The sequence below is a fragment of the Mytilus trossulus genome, chromosome 9 (assembly GCF_036588685.1).
Source record: "Mytilus trossulus isolate FHL-02 chromosome 9, PNRI_Mtr1.1.1.hap1, whole genome shotgun sequence".
NCBI classification, from domain to species: domain Eukaryota; kingdom Metazoa; phylum Mollusca; class Bivalvia; order Mytilida; family Mytilidae; genus Mytilus; species Mytilus trossulus.
The window spans coordinates 26,490,523-26,514,245 of NC_086381.1; the positions used below are offsets into that span (position 1 = coordinate 26,490,523).

General features: G+C 31.3%; 2 protein-coding genes across 2 annotated transcripts in view; one reads left to right on the top strand and one right to left on the bottom strand.

The window, feature by feature from the left end:
• LOC134685386 (serine-rich adhesin for platelets-like) overlaps nt 1–8,303 on the bottom strand; it is a 36,676-nt gene extending 28,373 nt beyond the window's left edge. The window contains exon 1 of the mRNA XM_063545102.1: nt 8,200–8,303. The gene's annotated coding sequence lies outside the window, so the exon portion shown is untranslated. The remainder of the gene's footprint in view (nt 1–8,199) is intronic.
• Nucleotides 8,304–8,450: 147 nt separating this feature from the next.
• On the top strand, nt 8,451–18,770 carry LOC134685387 (prenylcysteine oxidase 1-like). The gene is made up of 5 exons (XM_063545105.1): nt 8,451–8,594; nt 11,898–12,104; nt 13,036–13,213; nt 14,187–14,395; nt 15,055–18,770. The coding sequence occupies exons 1-5, from the start codon at nt 8,510–8,512 to the stop codon at nt 15,843–15,845; spliced, it is 1,470 nt and encodes a 489-aa protein (XP_063401175.1). The 5' UTR covers nt 8,451–8,509; the 3' UTR covers nt 15,846–18,770.
• Nucleotides 18,771–23,723: the final 4,953 nt, after the last annotated feature.

Here is a 23,723-nt window from a genome sequence, read left to right on the forward strand (position 1 = left end):
ATCCCACATTAAAAAGGAAATGTGTAAAATTGCTAATGAGATAATTACATGTATCCACAGGCATGACATATACAAGAGCCTATATGATTTAAACAGCTATATGATAATTTATAATGGTCATTTCAAAAACAAAGTGTGAACGCAGACCTTTATAAAAATGTCATACCTCATACCTATTCTGTGAAAGTGAGGCGCGTAGCTCCCTATATGCTAACACGCAGTTGCGTGCACATCGATTCGGCATGCAAAGAAAAATATTGCAAAATAAAAATTTATAAATTAAATATTTATAGAAAACACATAGTTGTCACTTTTTAATTTATGAAATGTCATTAAATAACGGTATTTAGTTTCAAAATTGAAGTTTTTATGGAGATCATGACATAATGGGACAGTAATTTGTATCTTTACAAGATTTGAATTTGTTATACTCCTTCTAAGACATGTAGTTTCGGAGCACATTTTACTGAGTACAGTTTATCTGTTTGGAATGAGATGTACCTATCGGCATTAGATTGATCAGAACCGAGGCGATGTGTTCGACAGACAGTCCAAGGACACAGTTATCGTCCTTTGGTTTTCGTTGTGTATTGATATAGTCCCTAGTGTAAACAGTGTATAACTTGCATGTTTTATTTGATACACTTTCCCAATTTATTTCTTGATATTAAATGCATGAAATATTAAGTAGGGGGATGTTAATACATCATGTAAATGTCCAAAAAAATTGGGTGCTGAATATTTATGTTAAGTAGTGAATTGGTCCAGTTCTAAAAGGTCAAATTTTATCACATCTGAAGCTGTCAAACTGACTTTTACACCCCCTTAATACAGAATTGTCAATATTTTGAGTTAGAGCTGGTAGAAGTTTCTATATTTTTTATATCATGTTATATTATTTGTCTCACTGGTAGTACACTACACTGTAAAAATCTTTTTGAGAAAGAGCAGGTGCGATTTTTTTAATTTGAATTTATTGTCTAAAAGAAATGCACTACGAAAAAACTGTGTTCTCGGGCCTAAGAGATGGATTCCTGAAATCTAGATTCGGTACTTTGGGAACTTTCCTGAATGATTTGCTGGTTTCAATTTGTCAAACTCAATAAAAGTTAAGGATTTACATCTTTGGTTTACAGAAATTCTGTTAAAATGTGCCATTTTGGCATTCTATGGCTATAATAAGCATTTTAAAGCAGTTTACATTTTATGCCTAAGAGGCATGCTGACTTTCTATCTGACAGTATTTTTGTTCCTGATATTTTTGTTTCTATGCTCAGGGACTAAACTTGGGAATTTCAAGCTAGGAGCCCAGACCAGATACATTTTTGTATTTCACAATTAGTTTCTATAATGTTCAACTGAAATTTAACTGAAAGTTTAGGGGCCCAGCTCAAAATCTAGGAGCCATGGGCCCTTTAAGTTTTGTCCCTGAATTATTATGCTTAAATCAAATTTTCAGGCATAGGCTCATATAAATTTGACTTTGGGATAATTACAATACATCTGATATATAAAATGAGTGTGCAGATGCTCTTAATACTTAATATCTAATACTCAAGAGCATTTAAAAAGCAAATTTTTGCAAAATTTCAAATTTTTAGGCCAAAATCTTGACAGTTGAAGATATTTAATTTATATGTCAAAAATAAACATCCAAATGTCAATACTAAAATGACCCCAGTTTCTCTTATATATATATACTAGAACACACCCGCGAAATCGTGGGCATTTAGAGCGTGGTTGAAAGTATGTTAAGTGTTGTAGGAAGAATTTTGTAAAAGATTTACTGACTTGTGAATTTCAGGAAAAGCATCAGAAGTAATAGGTACTTGGGGACAGGAAAATGTTTTTTTTTAACCCTCTTTCTGTATTTCCAAAATTCCTATTTTTTTGTTTTCTATTAATTTCATTATGAACATACATGTAGTATATTATGAATATTCAAGTCAGGGGCCTGTAACTCAGTGGTTGTCGTTTGTTTATGTGTTTTATATTTGTTTTTCGTTCATTTTTTGTAAATAAATAAGGCTGTTAGTATTTTTATTTGAATTGTTTTACATTATCATTTCGGGGCCTTTTATATCAGACTATGCAATATCGGCTTTTCACATTGTTTAAGGCCGTAAGGTGACTTTCAAATGTTAATTTCGGTGTTATTTTAGTCTCTTGCGGAGTGCTGTCTCATTGGCATTCATACTTCATCGTCTTTTTTTGTAAAAAAACTTAATGACTGGAGAATTTCAGAAAAGGTATCTAAAGTCATGGGTAATTTGGGACAGGATAATTGTTTTTCTAGCCCGGCTCCTCCTTTTTCCTCAAAAGAAATCCTTTTTTTTGGTTAGTTCTCTATTAATTTTAGCGCTTATCTGTATATTATGAACATTCATAAAAGGGGGGATCGCACCGGGAGGGGTCCTGATCCCGATATCCCGGTCGTAAGAACATGAAATCCAGAGGTTCCAAATTTAATATAAATTAAATATCTCGACATCTTGAAATTCGAAAAAAGAAATCTAGGATCTCGAAATGGTCAATCCTGAAATTTCGATCTTAAAAACATCCGTTCCCGACGTCCTGAAAAGGTCTTGCTTCATTTATTACTATAAATAAAATGTATTTTCTTTTAAATTCAATTCTCAGTTTAATAATAGATCCACGGCGGTAATTGATATATTATACAGACTCTCTCTATCTAATAAACTCTGTTACCGCTGTGGATAGTAAACTTGAAAATGGTATCAGACAGAAAATACACTTTATTCCTAGTTTATGTATTTGTTTTAAAGTATACAATAAACGCAAGCCGGAGGTCTAATCTGAATTAAAATTTCGTCCAATGACGGATATCAGACAGAAAATACACTTTATTGGTAGTATATATGTATGTTAAAAGTATACAGAAAACGCAAAACGGAAGTCTAATCTGACTTAAAATTTCGTCCAATGACGGAAACATATCCGGACGCCTTTTTTCTCGTTTTTCTCCCAAAATAACTCAATCTGGATAATCATATGAATGGATGACAAATGCGATTATGCACTGTACATATAGGACACAGAGGCATGAAGATTAATTTATTGTGGAAAGAAGAGAAGAGACACCCAGAATGAGGTCTTCTCGTTTAATAGTATAGATGACATATGGCCATGAAACTTAGCAAACTATCTCATTATTGCCTAAGCTTGGGTTATGCAAAGTTTTATGAAGATTGGTCAAGTCTTTCTGTCCTATTAGGTCTAAGGACACAGTTATCGTCCTTTGGTTTTCGTTGTCTATGGATATAGTCCCTAGTGTAAACAGTGTATAACTTGCATGATTATTTGATACACTTTCCCAATTTATTTCTTGATATTAATGCATGAAATATAAAGTAGGGGGATGTTATAACATGTCAAAACTAGAGGCTCTAAAGAGCCTGTGTCGATCACCTTGGTCTATGTGAATATTAAACAAAGGACGCAGATGGATTCATGACAAAATTGTGTTTTGGTGATGGTGATGTGTTTGTACATCTTAATTTACTGAACATTCTAGCTGCTTACAATTATCTCTATCTTTAATAAACTTGGCCCAGTAGTTTCAGAGGAGAAGATTTACGAAAAAATGGTTAAAACATGACTATAAAGGGCAATAACTCCTTAAAGGGGCACTAGCTGTCAAATTCATGGTCACCAATTTGACTCAAATTCTCATATTTGATTAATAACAATGTAAAACATTTATCCAATCTATCAAACGTTTAAAATAAACAGTTTACAGAGCATGAGGTAGATGATATGTAGGTTCGTTTCGTGTGTATCTAAATCCAGACGGCATCTAATTAACTATCGATTTGACCTCAGATGACCATATAAGCGATGTAAACACAAATAAAGATATGAATAGGTTAAACCAGCACGTGCAATTGGATTTTTATAGGTCTGTTTGATTTGAATTTATAGATTAAAAATATAAGTTTCTCATTGTTTTTAACCGTATAAGAATGATTCATGTGGATCGAATTAGTAATCAAATGATTTACCGTAGTTTCACTTTCATTGTTGACATTCTTTTTCTTTAAATAACCAGTTCACGTACAATGCATGCGTTGTCAGTCTCTAGCTAGGGGTTAAATTAAGTTCACATGAATACGGTTAGAATGATGATGACGTTTTCACTTGCAAGTAAATCAGTCAAAAATTATGTATAATCGCTTATTTCAACAAAATTAAAGCAAATTGATTGCTAAAAGCAAATTATTATTTCATTATTCCAATTTAATTAATGATTAATCTAAAAAAAAATTTACTTTATTTTTTTATATATATCGTAGCTAGTGCTCCTTTAAGGGGTCAACTGACAATTTGGGCCATGTTGACTTTTTTGTAGATCTTACTTTGCCAACATTTATTGTCTTTTACAGTTTATCTCTATCTATAATAATATTTAAGATGATAACCAAAAACAGCAAAATTTCCTTAAAATTACCAATTCAGGGGCAGCAACCCAACAACGGGTTGTCCGATTCATCTGAAAATTTCAGGGCAGATAGATCTTGACCTGATAAACAATTTTACTTGATGTCAGATTTGCTCTAAATGCTTTGGTTTTTGAGTTATAAGCCAAAAACTGCATTTTACCCCTATGTTCTATTTTTAGCCGTGTCACCCATCATCGTTGATTGACTGGGTCATCAGACATATTTTTTAACTAGATACTCCAATGATGAATGTGGCCAAGTTTGGTTAAATTTGGCCCAATAGTTTCAGAGGAGAAGATTTTTGTAAAAGTTAACGACGACAGACGACAACGCCGGACGCAAAGTGATGGGAAAAGCTCACTTGGCCCTTCGGGCCAGGTGAGCAAAAATTTGTGTGCTGAATCTTTATGTTAAGTAGTGAATTGGTCCAGTTCTAAAAGGTCAAATATTATCACGTCTGAAGCTGTCAAACTGACTTTTACACTCCCTTAACACAGAATTGTCAATATTTTGAGTTAGAGCTGGTAGAAGTTTCTATAATTTTGATATTATTTGTCTCACTGGTAGTACACTACACTGTAAAAATCTTTTTGAGAAAGAGCAGGTGCGATTTTTTTAATTTGAATTTATTGTCTAAAAGAAATGCACTACGAAATAACTGTGTTCTCGGGCCAGACTACCAGAGCCTATCACCCTGCAAACACGCCAAAACAGTATTGGAAAGTCTCATTATATGTAAATTTTGCGTTTATAGACCATATGATAATGTAACTGGAGAGTGGAGTCGCGTCTGGTATTATCAGAAAATCACTTCATTGTGTCATATCTAAAAATCTTCCATGTGTTGTAGGAAATATATCAAACGAACAAATCTCAACATTGACTGAGACATACATTTTTTTGTACGAACCTGACCTGGTATGTTATTTTGATGAATTCAGTTGGGAGGTCGCTCCATGGTGAATACGTACACTGGTTTATAAAAAATATTTTTGCTTTAACTGTTTTATTACTCTTATATCTATTAAATATGTCTTTTAAAAGAAGAAAATATCTGATTAGAGGAAAAAGTTCAATAAAACTGTTTCAGCAACTTGGTAAAAATGGTAAATATAGTGCTTTGGCAGTCATCATCCATGTCGCCTTTTACATTGTACATGTACAATGTAGCATAAGCCCTGAATACATGGAATGTAAATATAAACCAAAGTTTCATGTACATTATGTAAGCATGTATATATTTTGGTAATCAAACTGTCAAACACATGAAGAAAAAGAAATGTGAAATAAAAATCAATGATACAAAAAAAAAACATACTTCTATATTGATAATTCTAATTAATTTACACACATTTTTCAATACACGAATATTTTTTGAAATAAATAAAGTGCTGAATTTCAAAACATTTACTCAGCTTACATAGTACAATGTAGTAAGGTTTAAGAAAAGCTCTTCATCTCTTATACTTTCTGTTAGAGCTGTACAATTAAAATATAGTGAAATACATTTGTACATCAACCTATCTCTTGAGAGTTACAAAGTACAACAGTACCTTTCCTGTCTAATAATTCTGTGCCATCTACCGGTTTCTATAGGCAACCAATGATTTCCAGTTCTAAACCTACATAATGTTATTTTATCTTTATAACATGTATAAGGTAATAAGTCTAAATATTCTTCAAATTCAAAGTTTTCTTTAAACAGTTTGTAGCATAATGCTTTTGGAGAACTTTCAATTTCTGATTTCCAAGTCTGCTGAAATTGGTCAAAAAATCTTTGTCTAATGCTCAACTTTAACCATTTTGGATTAAAACTATAGTTACTCTGATTTAACCAAATATTTGAAAATCCATATGCAATTAATAAATTACAGTACTATTTTATAGTCTTATTCATGTTATTAGACTAGCACTAAAAATGTAAATGTATGATCCCCCTATTACTATTTTGCTCAGAGGAAAAAGCAGTCCATTAAGCTATATTATCACAAGTTTTTGTTGATTGTTGACATTTTTATATGTGTTCTTTAGTATTTTAAGTCCTTTGTCATAACTTTTTTTATCATTTATATAAGCTAAATTCACACAGTCATGACAGTTTTGTAAAATTACTTCATTGTAGCTATAGTGGCCCCAAGTTGAAAATCTCCTTTACTTGTCATGTTTGTGTTTATAGAATGTGAATATATATTAAAGGGTTCTTTTATCATGTTTATTCTGAGCTTTTAGAATTTTGTTTCATGAAATGAACCTGTGTGTTTTTTCTCTACACAATCATTGACAATGCAAGTCAAGTTGGAAGTGTTATACAATTAATTAGAAGTGAAATACAAAATACTACATGTATCATGTGTATGTAACATGTACATCTTTTCATGTAATTTTTTATTCATACTTTTCTTGGAAAAGGAGGAGTAAATTTCAAAAATGAATTTTGTACAAGTAGGAAGAAAAAAATTTTTTTCAAGAGTATAAAATAAATGTTTTTAGTACAATGTATCTTCATTCATGTCATTCATGTCATTATCAGATTAAACATCCCCATTCTCAAAAGACATGGCAGCATATTAACGCACAGTTGAACCAAACTGATATACCACTATAATTATGTTACCTTGAATTTTGTTTCGAAGACAAAGATTTCCTGCACTTATCAATACACCTTATCGCTATTTATCCGCCATTCCTGGTAAATCCCAAACTCTGTCTGACAGACAAAATGCCAGACAAAAGTCATTCAGTCAGACAGAAATTTCAGAATTTTTAGATGAAAATTTAGGAAAATGTAGTAGAAAAACATTTAATTTCTTTTTCGGTCATAGTTTGGCATAAACTGCATTACTTGACATCATAAACACGATAAAAGTTAACTTAAAATTTTGACGTCATAAAAGAAAATATCTTGACGCCACAATGGAAGAGTGAACAGATTATCTTGTCATTAGCGGGACTAGTTTCCAAATAACAATAAGGTGTGTTGTTATCATAAAATATAATTATACTAAGATGAAAAGCTCATTCTAGAGCTTAAGATTTAGTACGTTTGTGATTATGTTGAATCAAAATAAAGTTTTACATTTTTTTTTGTACTATAGGTATTTACTTGCTTGCTTACTTGCACTTAATTTTAATTAGACATATTTTGTAGATTAAAGAATGTAAGCTTTCACAGATCTTTCCGTAAGTTTTATGAGCCTATTTTAAAAACATACATGCTAAAATATAGAAAAATAAAGGTTTGGCAGGTAGGTGAAACTTACATAAATGAAGAGATAAATGAAAACTGAAGAGATTGATGCCCGATTTATATAATTCGAAGGCCCTCAGTCAGCTCCAGAAGCAAGGAAGCAGCGCATCTAATTTGGGTGGGCAAATATCCACTTTTTGATATGGAACGAGCTCTGACGTCCCACGGCCCCAGCTTGTCTGGCTAAACAGCCGTCGGACGTCCGAGTAATCTCGGACTAATCGGACTAATGCAGTGTATAACTATATGCGCTGGCGGATGATTTCAAAGCAAATAAAGAGTTTGTTAAAAAAAAAAATTAAAGATGGTTTGCTGTCTCCTTGTTACTTTAAAAAAGTACATAATCAACTCAAAGCCAAAGGCAAAGCCTCATGATTTTATTCTTCTTCAATGTAAATTCATTGCCATTTATGATTTAACTATGATATTAATTTAGGATGTGATTGCTAAAATAAATATAGGTACTACATGCATAAATGCAAATTCCTTTACCTTTAAACTGCACTTATTTATGTAACTCATCTCTGATTTTTAAGAGTCATTTTAAATGCAGAACATAATCAACATTTTCACAGCTGCATTTTACAAACTTTGATTTCGTATTTTTGGTAATTTTGTTTGATTGACATTGATGAAATATGTTTTTATATATTAACTAATTTAACAAGGCTAATTAATCAGGGGCGATTTTTAATTCGCTATTCTTTATATAAACTTTTGATTATGAAGAATGAATTCGAAAATATATGTAAAGGCCTTTAACTCCAAGGGAAGCAACTTCTGTGTGAATCGAGAAGTGACGATGATGCACCGGCTTTTATCTTGCAGTTTTGTTATCTTTTGTGCTTTCATTCATAATGCCAATGTCCAGAAAATACCAACAATCGGTAATATAAACGGAACACGTGTGACAATAAGATTTAGATATGCATACGATTGAAAATTCAACACTATTGTAAAGGGGACTTTCTCAAACTGGATAAGAGTAAAACTGTAAAAAGCTCTAACATATGGTTTCCACTTTCCCGTGTTTTTGTTGTATGTTTCTATTTAAATGAAACAAAGTTATAGACTAGGCATTGTCTTTTAAATCGAATTAACCTTAACACAATTTCAAAACAATAAATTATAGTGGTGTTTGTTTTATATTTAATGTTTAGTCTTATAGAAAACTGGTTGCTTTTTCTGAATATAGATATCTGTGTCCAAAGTGGTTCTCATTGGGGTCTTAGTGTGACTCAGGATTGGTGATTTTTTGGTAAGCCTGACACATGAAAGTTGAATTGTTGTGACGTGAAACAGGAAATGAAGTCTAGTGGGACACAGGAAATTACAAAAAAATGAGAATTGCCTACGTACATAGTGTAAGCGTACAGGAATCTGACAAAACAGTACAATGTATGTGAGATCCAGGATCAGAACCCCTCCAACATGTCCAAAATTGGCAAAAATTGAAGAAATGGCAAAATCACATGTATTCACTCTCTTTGATATTTACTCCTAAGGTCTGATTGCGCCATACACATAATTTTAACACCCAACAATAACTTTTAGACACTTATTAAAAAAAAAATTATGTTGAATGATTGTTAATAAAAAAAAATTATAGTTAGTCAAGTTAGTGTATCGTTTGTCATATACAAAAAAATGTATTTTGTATGTCATATGTTTTCCTATCAACCACATTTGGCGTCTGTTTAATTTATACGAAAACATATGGCAGCGTTTTTTTTACATAGGACAATTGCAAAGTAATCAGACCATTAAAAAATTGCTTTAAGCCTTGACAAAAAATCTAGATACTTTAAAACAGTGGAAAGAACATGCTTTAAAAATTTGAGTAAACAACAGAATAAAAAATCATAGAGTGAAAACCGTATTCAGTGAAAATTGTTATTAGTACGAAAACACATCACACAAGGATAAGTGTGGCATAATTTCAACATTTATGTGCCTCCAACTTTTATTAAGAGTTAAAATTACACTTCATTTATGTAGTACATCTCCCTTTGCCATGGATCTTCCACAGAGTTCAATTTGGACGCTATCTACATGTATTTGTACATGTATTTACAAATGTATCATGTTTATACTGACCAGTAAAATTCTCATGTTGTGTTTCTAACTAAGGAATTATTTGAATATGTTGAATTTGGAATAAATTTTTAATTCAGGAAAATTGATAAGAAATGTACAATGAAAGCTAACCCAACTAGTTAGGAATAAATAGCTAAAGGGGGGGTGTTTACTGTACACAGAAAGGACATATTCTTATACTACAAACTCTGATTCTGGTGTAACTTAGTGTCACACTGTGAAACGCAGATTTCTCTCCCAAAATACTTCCAGTAATTTTCCCATCTGACTTGTTGACCAGTAATTCTCCCATCTGACTTGTTGATTTCAGATAAAAGTAATTAAAATCAACAAAGCATGGCTGTATGGTCTGAGAGTGAAATGTAATTTCAGGTCAACCATTCCTTTTCCTTTTCCTATTTCAATTATTTCCTCTACTCCAAGTTTCTCCCAATTTCCTCCCAAGATTTAGAGAGTGTTGCTGGAGTTTCTTGGTAAGACACCAAGTTTTTAGTGGAAGAAGACGTCAAGTCTTCTGAAGACTTAAGGGGCCGACCCTTGTCATTGAGTCTCTGTATGCCTCATTCATTTCGTATATTACAATTTCAAAACAACTTAGATTCCTGACACCGATTTTTACACATGATTAGGCATCTGAATCATTTAATTTGTAAATTATGATTGTAAAACAATCACTATCGTAAATATGACCCTTTTATTTATGTAAATTAATAGATTTCATCTCATCCACATGAACGTTATTTGTTTACTTGTAACAGGATGTTTTAACTGTAGATATTTGTATTACGCATGCGTGAATTTGGTATCGGGACAACTCGCCCTGTTTACAAGTTCGCCCTTGAAGTTACGAATTTGCAATCCTGCAGACAAGAAGATTTTGTTTTTATATAAATAAAAAGGATATATAAAGTGTTGTCTTTATTCATGATTTTCCTTTGTCATGTGAATTAGATGCCCTTCGTAACATACATTTCAGGGGGATCCTCCCGTCCTCCCGTTTAGGAGAAAAAACTCCCGAGTATGAAATATTTCATGAATGAAAATTTTCAGACGCCATATTTAATCATTTCTTACTACTGTACGGTTGTAATTGACACCTGAGTTAAATTTTACCTGAACATCAAAGAAGATGTATAATTATATGGCTTCACTTGACAGCTTGGGTGTCAAACATACTGGTAAACAACGATGTTTACCTCCGGCTAACTGCCGTTGTGTTATCAAAACGATGTATATTGGGAATATTGAAATACTTTTTTGTTACTTCCCTTTGTTTTAGCCTGTTTTCAGTTATTTTGCTTTTAAAAATGTAAATTGTAAAAAGACTATAAATGATTAATATTTTAATCAAATAATCATAAAATGATGTTAATTAAATGAATTTAAATGATTTTGGACAAATAAAAAAATTAAAATTTATAAATTATTTTAGCAATCTAGACCTCCTTTCAAGGATTACATTGAAGTTTATATGATAAATTTGTTTCCATTTATTAAAAGGTAACATACAAAATGTGCAACTAGACTCATAATAAAGATAAAAAAAAAAAGACTCATAAAAGGTCTAGTAGTCAGATTAATTTAAATTTAGATTTAAATGTGTTAAAGTTAGATTATATTAGATTTTATTGTGTAAGCTAAGAAATCTTCTTAATTTTACTGCCAAATTAAAGATTTTACCTACTTTTCATAGTCAACTGAACATTGTACGGATGGGAAATCCATGTACTTAAGACCTTTTCTTGTTTGAAGAAAAAAATACATTTTAACAATAATGGAACAAAGCAGCCTGGGTAAGTGGGGCTGCTTTTATGGTAATTCAAGTTACTTTTTATTCACCTTCTTCCACTTCAGAGCTATCAGCTCTTTGATTACACATTGTTTAGAGCATGAGGATAGGTACACTCAGTGTGTACATGTTTATACTGTATTTATCCTCAATCGGATTATCCTCAATGTCACAAATTGCTCATGGTTGAAGTCTCTATAGTGACCAATAGTTGCTAACCTTCTACATCATTTAGTCTCTGGTTAAGATTTGTCTCATCCCACAACATGTTCTTACTTTTAAAAGAGATATATTTCTTTTTTAGGTATTATTGGAGCAGGGATCAGTGGAACATCAACTGCACATTTTATGAGAGAATTATTTGGTGACGAAGCAAAGATTGATATATATGAGAAAAACAATGTTGGTGGTAGACTAGCAACCGTAGCCATAGGTGACCATGAGTATGAAGTTGGAGGAGCAATCATTCATCCCAAAAATATGTACATGGTTAATTTTACCAAAATTTTAGGTAAGTTCATCAAAAATAATTATATATTTTGACAATACTTTATTTGAACAAAAAACAGTTAGAGCTCAGACATAAACAAGTCCTTTTTTGTTTTTGACTTAAATAAGTCGAAACATGTATTTATTATAAAAATGTAGTTTCAATTTTATTTTTATCTAAGTCAGAAAACGACCGACTTGTTTCGGTCTATTTATGTTGGTGAAAAAACTTAATGTTACTTTGTAGCCAAACTACACCACCTACATGACCTATGACAGCAAAGACCTGGATGAGAGTTCACAAGGACTTGAGCTATCTATATTTAATAATCTAATTGAACATCCTTACTTAACACAGATGTTTTACCTCATTAAGTGTGATTCCAGGTGGTTTCATTGTAAGGTTAATTAACATTATCTCCGATTTTTTAGACTCTCATTCATATTTTTCTTTAGAAGACAAAGCATTGGCTTTCAATATTGTCATTATTTGATTTAGATGCATGACCTCCTTATAAATATGCGTGGGTCTTGAAATTTACCTAATTTGATCACTCATCGACTTGAAGGAGTCGATATTTGCAACTTTTTGATTCTGGTCAAGTATTTCTTGTTTAACAATATTGGACTTATTCAAGTTGTATGGTGTCTTACATTAAAGGGAGACACATCCAAAAACTTACTTATTTAGACCTCTATGAGTCAAAAGCAAATACAGACTTATTTATGTCTGAGCTCTGACTGAAAAAAAAGTAACTTTTTTGAAAAAGATAGTTTCCTTTGAACATTGTAAATGAAATATAAGTCCGACCATATTTTTATTTTGTCTCAATAAATACATGAAATATGCACAGGTTGGATAGCATTTCTTGACATTTTCAAATAATAATTTCATCTACATTATAGCATACCTAAGATTTGTTTTCAACATGCCTATTTATGTTATTGTATAGGTCTTGACCAGATATCACATGCTGGAGGTACATTAGGGATATGGAATGGAGAGGAGGTGGTTGTCAAGACCAGTAAATACAAGGTCGTTGCCATGGCACAGTTACTATGGAGATATGGAATGGATATATATAATATACAAAACTGGGTACAGACTGAATTGATGAATGACTTTATGAAGTAAGATTCACATACAGAGAGATCCAAATTCAACTGAAAATCTAAAAAGGATTGTTTGCATTATCACATCCATAGCAAGTGGATATTCAATAGGCATTAAACAACTTACCTTTTATATTTTGTTTGCATTGGAGCTTTGGAGGCCTTCAGTTGCATCGACATAACAAACCACAAAAATCTTTGAGTTAAATTTGTGTACAAACATGACAAATTTTACATATTATACTTTAATATGCAAATTTCTTATTTTATCTATTTATTTCATTGGACATGAACATGATGAAGAAAGAATTATATGGGTGAAGATCATTACAGAGTAATTAAACCATTTCATAACAAATTGTAGGAACCGTACATGTACCAATAAATATAACACACAAACAAAAGTTGTGCTTCTACAGTATTTAAGGCTATCTTATCTATCTATGTTGCAGCCTTTTTGATGCCTATTATCTCCAATTGATAACATAAGATGTCGCAGTTTAAACTGAAGATGATGTTTAAAAGTGTGAATAAGTTATATGAAAGTGCAATGCATACAGAAGTTTTAGAGTCATTCAAATTGTAGCAAAAATATTCATCAACTACTGGTATTGGTAGTTTGAACTATAATTTCATATATTGTATGCATAATCAAGATAAGAACTCAAACAAGGGATCTTATGTCTTTATTGACCATCACATTAGAAAAGGAAGATAATATATGTAATGCCACTCAAAAAGAGATGGAATAAGTCATTTGATAATTATATGAGAGTTTACATTTGCTGTCCTTTGTGTACATTTTCCTTGCATAAGAATGTCAGTCCTTTTAAAACTTTTTAATCAGATGTGACCTGAAATTAAATTTTAATTTATAACATTTTAGAAGTAGGGGAGATAACTTCAAATTTAATACTAAACTGTATCTTGACCTTGACACCAATTAAAATTATATGCTTACACCTTTTATAAACATACCTTTATATTTCAGAATTTATGACATACAGGCAGGTGGGCATGCCTATACCTCTGTTACAGATTTACTGGCAGCCATGAATCCAAAGTTTGTTGATTATCTGTCTATCACCATCAAAGATCTCATGAAAAAAGAAGGTTACTCTGACAAGTTTATCAATGAATTGGTAATGGGAGCCATGAGGACTAATTATGGACAGACCACAGACGTTCCAGCATTTGTTGGTAAATATATAGTATTTCTGAGCTACTAAATTATAACAGTACTGACCTACCATTTACTTGATTATTGCTGATGCTTTTCAATGAATAGAACAACTCCCATATAATTGATGATCACATGATAAATGTCTTCAATACAAACGAACAAATTTATCAGTCTTATTAGAGAAATTCTTAACTTGCAATGTAATTTATATTTTAAATAATATTTACTTACACAAGTATCAGGTATATAATTATGTCTTTGCATTGGGATATTTCAAATTGGATTATCTCCCATTTGTCATGTTTATCACAATAAATCTGAATTCAAAATGTGTATGTGTCACAAATGTGGAAATATCTTTAACATGTATAAGAAAATGAATGATCATTGGAAATCATACCACATCTTCTTTTTAATGATCACCTTTAATAAATCATTAAAAAAACTATAGATACATGAAGATGTGGTACAAGTGTCAATGAGACAACTTTCCATCCAAGTCACCATTTATAAAAGGCAACCATTATAGGTCTTCAACACAGAGCCTTGCATGTCTAATTTTATTCATAAGAAAAGTTTACCTACAAATGACTTCTACCATAAATTATACAAGGTCAACACCACTGGTCATTTGAGTTGTTGTTTTCTTTACCTCAATGTTTTCTTTATAATCCAGGAGTTGTGTCTATGGCTGGTGTTGACGATGGACTCTGGTCAGTTAAAGGTGGAAACAAAAGGGTTCCAGAACTTCTGGTCAAACATGCCAAAGCTAATGTTATAGAAGGTGAAGTAAAAGTGGTCAGATTGGTTGAGGAAGATCCACCATTGTATGAAATTGATTATAAATGTAAAAATTGTGCTTCTGTGAATGAGATAAAGACTCGTGAATATGATATCTTAGTAGTAGCTAAACCGTTACATCCTGATATAAACTCTATAAAGTTTGAAGGATTCACAACAGAGATTAAAAACTTTCCACACAAATATCATGTACTGACAACTACTATGGTTAAAGGTAGTCCAAATGCTACATACTTTGGTTTGAATTCTCCAGATGACTTTCCTACGGAATTACTCACAGGAAGTGATCAAATTCATTTTAATTCAATTGGTAAACAAAAATCTGTAAATGATGTAGATGGTACTTCTGTATATAAAGTTTTTACCAATACACCTCTGGATAAAGAGAAAGTTAAGACTTATTTTAATAGTGAAGACGATTTACGTATGGTATTTTGGCGATCTTATCCAGAATATGACTTTAAAGCAGACAGTTTACCTCCCTTTGTATTACATGATAAGATATATTATGTAAATGCTATAGAATTAGCCGCATCAGCCATGGAAATGAGTGTCCTCTCTGCCAAAAATGTGGCCTTACTAGCGCACCACCACTGGACTGGTAACCTAGATAAGATAGATGAACCTTTTGATGTTAAAGGCAGTGCAGATAAAACAGAATTATAGGAAATTATTGATGATACTCATTATGATTTAATACCAGTCAATCATATGCATTAAGTCATTAGATAGATTTTTTTTACAATCTGATTAAATATTATTTCTTATTCTTTGATTATTTGGAGAAAAAAAGTGTTGAAAAACAATCTAAAATCTGACAACACCCTTTACTACTTTCGGTTCTGATCAATTTTCTATCAACCAATGAAATGTCTGCTTCCATAATATTAAAGGTGTGTGTCATTAAAACAAAAACCCAAGGATCTCGAAAGGAAGCTCAAACAGAAAGTAGAATTTAGTGTTTTCAAATTCTTGCAAGCAAAGCATTGACAAGAATCTTTATTTTATTCAAACTGAATCTTAAATAATCTTTTTTTTTATATTTTCAAAATTAAAGTTATGATTGTGGAAATTATTGTTATTTACTTTGGAAAGTCTTAAGCTTTTACATAATATGTTTTCATTAACTTCTCTAAATTTTTGTTAGATTTTTTACTTCATGAGATGCGAATCTTGAGGTAGGGGCTGTTAAACATAGTACCCAGAGAATGATAATTTCACTTACATTGGCAAGTCATGCAAGTGTCCAAAGCAAATTTGGATACAGACATCCCACTGTAATTAAAAATTCACACTCAATTCATACATTGATTTTGCCATTAAAAAAATCATAAGACAATGTAACAAGATCATAACTCATTTATATATGTGATATCGTCCCAGCCATCAGGCATACAATTTGTGACATCTTTATTAATTGTGAAAGACATGGGATCATTTATATTAATTAGATAAAGAGCACAGTATGCAGTTTTCAAAGACATCTTCAGTTTAGATGAACAAATATAATTGTTTATGAACCATTGACATATAAAATGTCTATCTCTTGTTATATTCTTTAAGTGTAATTGCGCCCCATTGATAAACATAATATTTTACATTCCAAAAAGGTGACCCATTCTCTGGATACTTTTTGATTAGTATAGAAATAGACTCCCTCTGAAAACAATTGTTTAATCTTGATATAAATTATTCCATTTTCTTCTAAAATGTTTAACATGTTTAACAATTTAAAAGTCAATGAATTAGATAAACATGATAAACAAGCTTGATTACTTTTATAATGAAGATTTTATGTTTGCTTCATACATTGACTAAGCTTTTTCTACATTCAGATAGATATTTTTTTTATCGGGACATTTTTAACAATTTACTTGTATATACTGTAAATTCAGAAATTATTGCGTGCATTTATTATTGCGATTTTGTAATTTAAGACTTAAATGCGATTTTGATTTTTACGATTTTGAGAAAAATCCTGTTAAATTCATATCAAATATTTCAAAATGCGAATTTTTATTATTGCGTTTACAACTCAGTCGCATTTTTCGCAATAATAAAAACCTCGCATTAATTTCTGAATTTACAGTATGTGCAAGTGTGTGTTTTTAGATTACAAATGATGGACAGTTCATATTTATGTGTTCATAATTGTTTTTGTAATTTAGATTTTGTAATTTTGAGTAGTTGTGATGTAAGATACATGTCTGTCAGTTTACTCAATTTTTAGCCGAAAGAATATGGCTGTTTGATAAAATTACAAACTATTATTATGTGCTGGTACAATCTAACATATAAAAATGTGAAATATAGGATTTAAATTTTTTGCATCTGAATGATATCAACTTATGAGTTTGAATGTCTGTTTGATATCTTTCTTCTTTGTTTCAAACTTTTAAGGAGTTTAACCTTCTTATAAGGATATTATTGGTACTGGGTTTTAATTTTTTTTATGCCTTTTGTGCTTTTGTTTTTGTAATTTTTAACTTATTTTACATTAAAAATAGGGTGCTGGTTTTTAAAAAGACTTAATATATAAGTTCTCCCAAACTACTTTCAGATGAATGCAATTATTCTTTGACAAGGGTGTAATACATTGTAGATCACAAAAGACAACAAGAATAACAAAACGATAATAATCAATATTCTGATACAGAATGCTCACATTTCCAATAAGCTAGCTCTTTAAGTACTTAACCTGCTCATATGAAATCATACCGTCCTACACTTTATACTTCATATGTCCCAATTTCTTGTTTAAGTTGATACAATTAATTGTGTTTTACTTTTGAAAGAAAATAAGCAATGTGTTGACATTTGTCATTTCTTATCAACTACACTACATTTTTTTTGTACATGCATTATTTAGTTAGATCAGTAGAACAGTAGAGTTATTCATGTATATGTGAGCAAGAAATTTGAAAAATGGTTTGAATATTTTCCTATTTTTATCAATATTACTATCTTTAAAATATTTTAAGAAAGTATGTAGTTTTAGTTTTTCAGAGCAGTTGAGAAGTAACATGACTTCTAGTTACATTTATGTTTTTGTTGGGCTAAACAAACATTCATTCTTGAGTTGAAATTTGTGGTATTTTTTTCTTTTCTTTTTGCTTAGTTTATATTGGGGCTATTTGCATATTTGAAATTTAAGGAGGATAATTGAATGAATTCTGTCATTTTCTGTGTAGTGTATTCTAAGTTGCATTGAAATTTGAAAATAGTTTTACCCTTAAGGTATTTGTTTCAGATATCATACAACATCTGATAAATTGTAAAAAGCTTTTTGTGTTGAGATGAAGTGCAAAACTGATGAAATGTATCGACTATATTAGTCCATATCAGAGTTTGAATTTAATTCTATGTATAATGAATGTCATTAGTGAAATTATTTTTGTTTTCATTGACTGTGCAATAGGTATGATAAGAAGGCATGTCAGTTTTATATATATGATAGATAACAATTCATTATTTGTTTATAGAAATCAGAGATTGTTTTGAATAATCATTTTTAATTTTGCATATTTGATCATTGATCATGCTCGGTTATTTCGAATAATTGTTTATTAGGCTATAAAATTCATCAAATTATATGTTTTCATTATATATATATGCCCTTGGAGTACAATCATCAAGATAATGCATTAGAAATTACTCATATGAACTGAACAGTATTAAAAGCAATTCACAGTGAGGCCTTTGATATACAGCAAACTCTCACCAAACTGTAAATACAAAACAGCTCTAGTAACCAATCTCAGCATAATCTTTCCTGAAAAGTTTGAGAAATTCAACAAAGTCTTATTTTTGTCGTGAAAATTGAAACCACCATGGCCAAAAGAAAAGGACAAAATAATTAACAGAAAGTAATGAAAATTAATTTGAGGAATGCCAAAATGAAGTGCTGCATCTGTTTTGTACTTGCAATTTTGTATTTTATCATATTGTTTCTTTTATGCTTTATGTTTTCTTTGATCTGTGTCTGTGATGAAATGAGTTATCAAAGATTGTACACCTATTTATTTTTAATCTTTGGTTTCTAAAGTGTTTTGTCTTTTTCTTTTGGTCATTGTGAGTGGTTTTTTTTGTATTCCTTCCACTAAAGTTAGCTTGCTTCGTATCTTTTATTTAGATTTGATGTGTTTTTTTATCTTCACAAAATCAGATTAAAAATAAACATCAGAATTTAATGTTGAGAAAGGCACATTGATTAACTTGTTTTTAAAACACAATTAATGGCAATACATATTACTCAATTTTGGAAAAAGTCTTCAAATGACAGATTCTGTATCAGTCTTGACTATCATCATATTTGACTGTACAAAGCAGACTGCTCATGAAAGTTGGCGCTGCTTATCAATATTAGGAGAGGATGAAACTCTTAGGTCGTGAATATCACAGGTCTAGTTAGTTGCCAGAAACAGTTTATTTCCTTAGGTAATTTATAACCTAATCATATGAACTTTATACACATATAGATGGAAGATAATCACTGCAATGTGTCCAATGTTTCTGATAGCTAAGCAATCTTAACATGGCTACATCCTTCCATATCTAGATGCATAGTTTCATGTCACCTAGTTTTCAATTCGAAGTTTAGAGTCAATCTGACGTCTAAGACCCTGGACAAATACTTTGCATTCGTACATGTTCCGCCTGGTATCCATGATGAGTTTATTTATAACCACCGGTTCGATTTCACGTCTGATGTATGTTTCCTCTCCGAGGGTATCATACCAGAAATCAACGGCTACACCTCTGTGTTGACATACACTATCATAGGTATGGACATAATTATCAATGAACTACTAGTATTTGAAAACTTGTGACTTGTTACTAATTATAAGAAGCATCTATCCCAGAAATAAATTAACAACTTCAGACTTTGTTCTCAATGTTCATTAACTTTATGTCTTTATTTTTATTTTATTTTTGGCCTTGTGTAGCTTTTTATTCGAGCTTCTTATGATGTTAAATATCCCTTTGGTATATCTCGACTCCCTTTCTCCAAAAAGGTCGCAATCTTTTTGTACAAGATAAGATTGGTGTCTTATTTGACATTTCTTGTCAAAAAGAGGAAGGAATAATATCAAGATTATGTTCAAGTTTAAAGGTCATCCATATCTTAAACCTCGAGTCTTAAACATATTATTTTCACAAGGGATGTAACCAGTGCAGCTCAATATCTTTTGCACAAATTATATGTCACTTTGGCATAACAATCGTTCTAGAATTAATACCTTACAACAAAACTCTACTACACCATTACTTACTATATGAGGTATGGATGTATTATGGAAAATAAAATATGAAATTCTTCCTTTGGAAATCGATCCTTGTTTCCTTATTTTATTCTTTAATAGCATTGATTTATGTTAGCATAACAAATCAGAAATGATATTAATCCTCAACAATCGTATGAAATAGTAAAATAACAAAATACCGAACTCCGAGCTTACTTACTGTAAGCCAAGATCCACATATGATTTGTCCTTTGTATCAGATTACGTAAAGCGGAGTTCAATATCCAAAAGCAATAAGTCTGTTTCTATATATTAGCAATCAGTCACATTGTTAAGCATTTGAAACGTATGCAAGATATGATACATTTAAGTATGAACATCACTTTGTTTTGGCCCTTAATGCTCTTTAACCCTTGTACTTGTTTTGGCTTTCTTACTTTTTTGGTCTAAGTGTCACTGATGAGTCTTATGTCGACGAAATCTGGCGTTTCCAGTTATAAGCCTGGTACTTTTTATAACTATTTACACCCCTTGGTCGATTCCACTGCTGGTGGAAGTTTCGTCCCGAGGGTATCACCAGCACAGTCGTTAGCACTTCGGTATTGGCATGAATATCAATTATATGGTCATTTATATACATTTACTGTTTGCAAAAGTATGCATTATTCGAAATTCTAAGGACTCAATTTGTCCTCAATGCTTTTCAACTTTGTATTAGTTGTGGCTTTCAACAAACTATTTGATCTGAGTGGCACTGGTAAGTCTTATGTAGACGAAACGCACATTTGGTGTATCCAATTATAAGCCTTGTAAATTTGATATCTATTAGTCATGTGTTAGTAATGGTAAAAGATATGTCAACCCTGCAAGTCAAATTATTAAGACTCTGATTTGACCAGTTTTGCTAATATGAATAATTGCAGAAGACTCGTTAGGAAAGTAGTACAACCTAATCCAAACGGGGAAAACTATTCTAGGACTTCCCTATTATGGCGCGAGAATTATTACAATATGCTATTTCTTCCAAAAGGTTGCACGCCAGTACAGTATATATCATATAGTTACTTACTTGCTTTAGTGAATGGTAACAACCCCTGGTCGAATACACTGCAGGTGATGGTATTTACACAGAGGTTATTACCAGGCTAGTAGTCAGTACTTTTGTGTTTCATGAAATTAATCTCGTGTATATGTTCTTTTTCTGTAAATTTTCTGTTAGTAAAAAAATGAATTTTCGAAACACTTACAAAAGGTACCGGCTATTCTACCACACGTATAGTTTGCATTAGGCGTATTTTGTACAACCTGTGAGACATTTTATATTTGAATATTTGGTAACAATGTAATTGTTTGCCAATCGACTGTTGTTGATTTGTGTTTGAGATTTTGATTTTGCCATTTGATTAGAACTTTTCTTTTGGGATTTTCCTCGGAGTTCAGTATTTTTGGGATTTTACTTTTTAATATTCAATTTCCGGTTATCTTATTTCATGATTCCTCGCCATACATCTACATACGTTGTACCTTCTTATTTGATTATTAAAAGTACCAAATGACATACATTCAAATAGAAAACTCGATATAGATTTGATTTTTTTAGGGCAAAAAATAAAATTCACCAAAATAAAGTCACACGATATCAATGTCATGCTTTACTAACTTCTCTTAAATTTAAGGTCCGAACTTTATAGTGTTTAGCCTGCTAGTCAGGAATAAAGAGTTGTATTAAAAATGCCATGTAGGAATTTTTTCTTTTTCTTTTTAACGTCCATTCTGTAATTTGAGCGATTTAAGTTTGCATAAATATAAACATTGAATCGTGGATTAGTTTGTTTACATCCACAGGGCGGGTTCCACTGCTCATAGATGTTTACACTCGCGGGTTTCGCAAGCTCTGGTGTCTCCACTTATGTATTGACATGCATGGCTATTTTATTGTCATATATATATGTAGGACTCTAAAGTACGATGGTACTCTAAAGTGCGATGGCCACGCTAAAGTGCGATGGTCTACGCTAAAGTATGATGGTGCATCACGCTAAAGTGCGATGGCTGTTTGTTCGCTAAAGTACGATGGTTTATCACGCTAAAGTGCGATGGACTAAAAGGGTAATGATTAAGGGCTTAAAATATTAAAGATCACGGATTTAAAAAATAGTCTTCTCGCGAAAGCTAGGACAAGGTTTTATGACATATTTGATAGGCTTTATAATTACCCGTAGGCTTAAGTGATCATTGTTTAAAATTAAGAAGAACGACCACGTAATAATTGCTAAATTGTAATTTAGGTGTGACAAAAATCTTAATATCCTGTATATGTTTGTTGTTTTTTTATGTCATACCGGTATCACATATTTGGATAATTAGTGTAGCTTTCCATTCACACAGTCTATCATTAATGTGAGCAATCTTCTCTCAAAGTCGTCATTGTAAATTACAAATATAAAAAATATAAAATTCGTTCTAATTTTTTAGCAGACAATTTATGATTTACGCATGGAAACATAAAGTACCTTTATTTTACTAACTTTACTTTTCATTAAAATCGACAATATTAAAACGGGAACGGCAAAGTAAACTGCAACATACACAATGATTTCAATGTAGCCATTGGCTTCAGATAGAAACACTACAGGACAAAGGATACTTATGCGTATACTTTTGTATCTGTATAGTAAGATGGTCGACTGTAGGACAAAAGCCCTTCTTCTAGCACCGAAAAATCCACATTTGCTTCAGCCGACAAAACATGGTTATCAACTAGTTCAGGGAAACAATGCGCATGTGCAAGATCGATCGTGATTTTGCGTTATCGACTAATTAGATACGAGATTTGATAAACTGGGGGCATTATCAGTTTATTGATATATCTGATGGGCATCGTTATTACTGAAGTCAGATCAATGAATTTCCATACATGCTATGGCAAACTAAAAAATATACAATATATGACAAAAATAAATTAATTAATTAATCAATAATATCTAACTTGTGGCCAAGAACAGTAGAATAAATATAAAATTCTATACGTTGGACATGATAAAACAAAATGATATTTGTCCTCCAAAACATTTATATTGCAACATATTATATTTTCTCTTTGAGTATTCAGATAACGACCAACTTCAACATTTAATCTAAGTGTGCCGCTACAGAAAAACTGGTTTACATGTATATATATCGTTTGTGAATACAAAAATTACCTTCACGCAAAAATGGACAGATTCATGCTGTGATGTTCACTTAGCAGATTGTCTTTATATTCAAGAAGGTACTGATCTTGGGTCATAAAAATAAAAGT

What these genes read in the sequence shown, in the direction of transcription:
- LOC134685387 (XM_063545105.1), top strand. Translation starts at nt 8,510, where the DNA reads ATGATGCACCGGCTTTTATCTTGCAGTTTTGTTATCTTTTGTGCTTTC. An exon ending in TAATTTTACCAAAATTTTAG is followed by an intron (nt 12,105 to 13,035) that starts GTAAGTTCATCA and finishes GTTATTGTATAG; the next exon opens with GTCTTGACCAGATATCACAT. An exon ending in AGACGTTCCAGCATTTGTTG is followed by an intron (nt 14,396 to 15,054) that starts GTAAATATATAG and finishes TTTATAATCCAG; the next exon opens with GAGTTGTGTCTATGGCTGGT.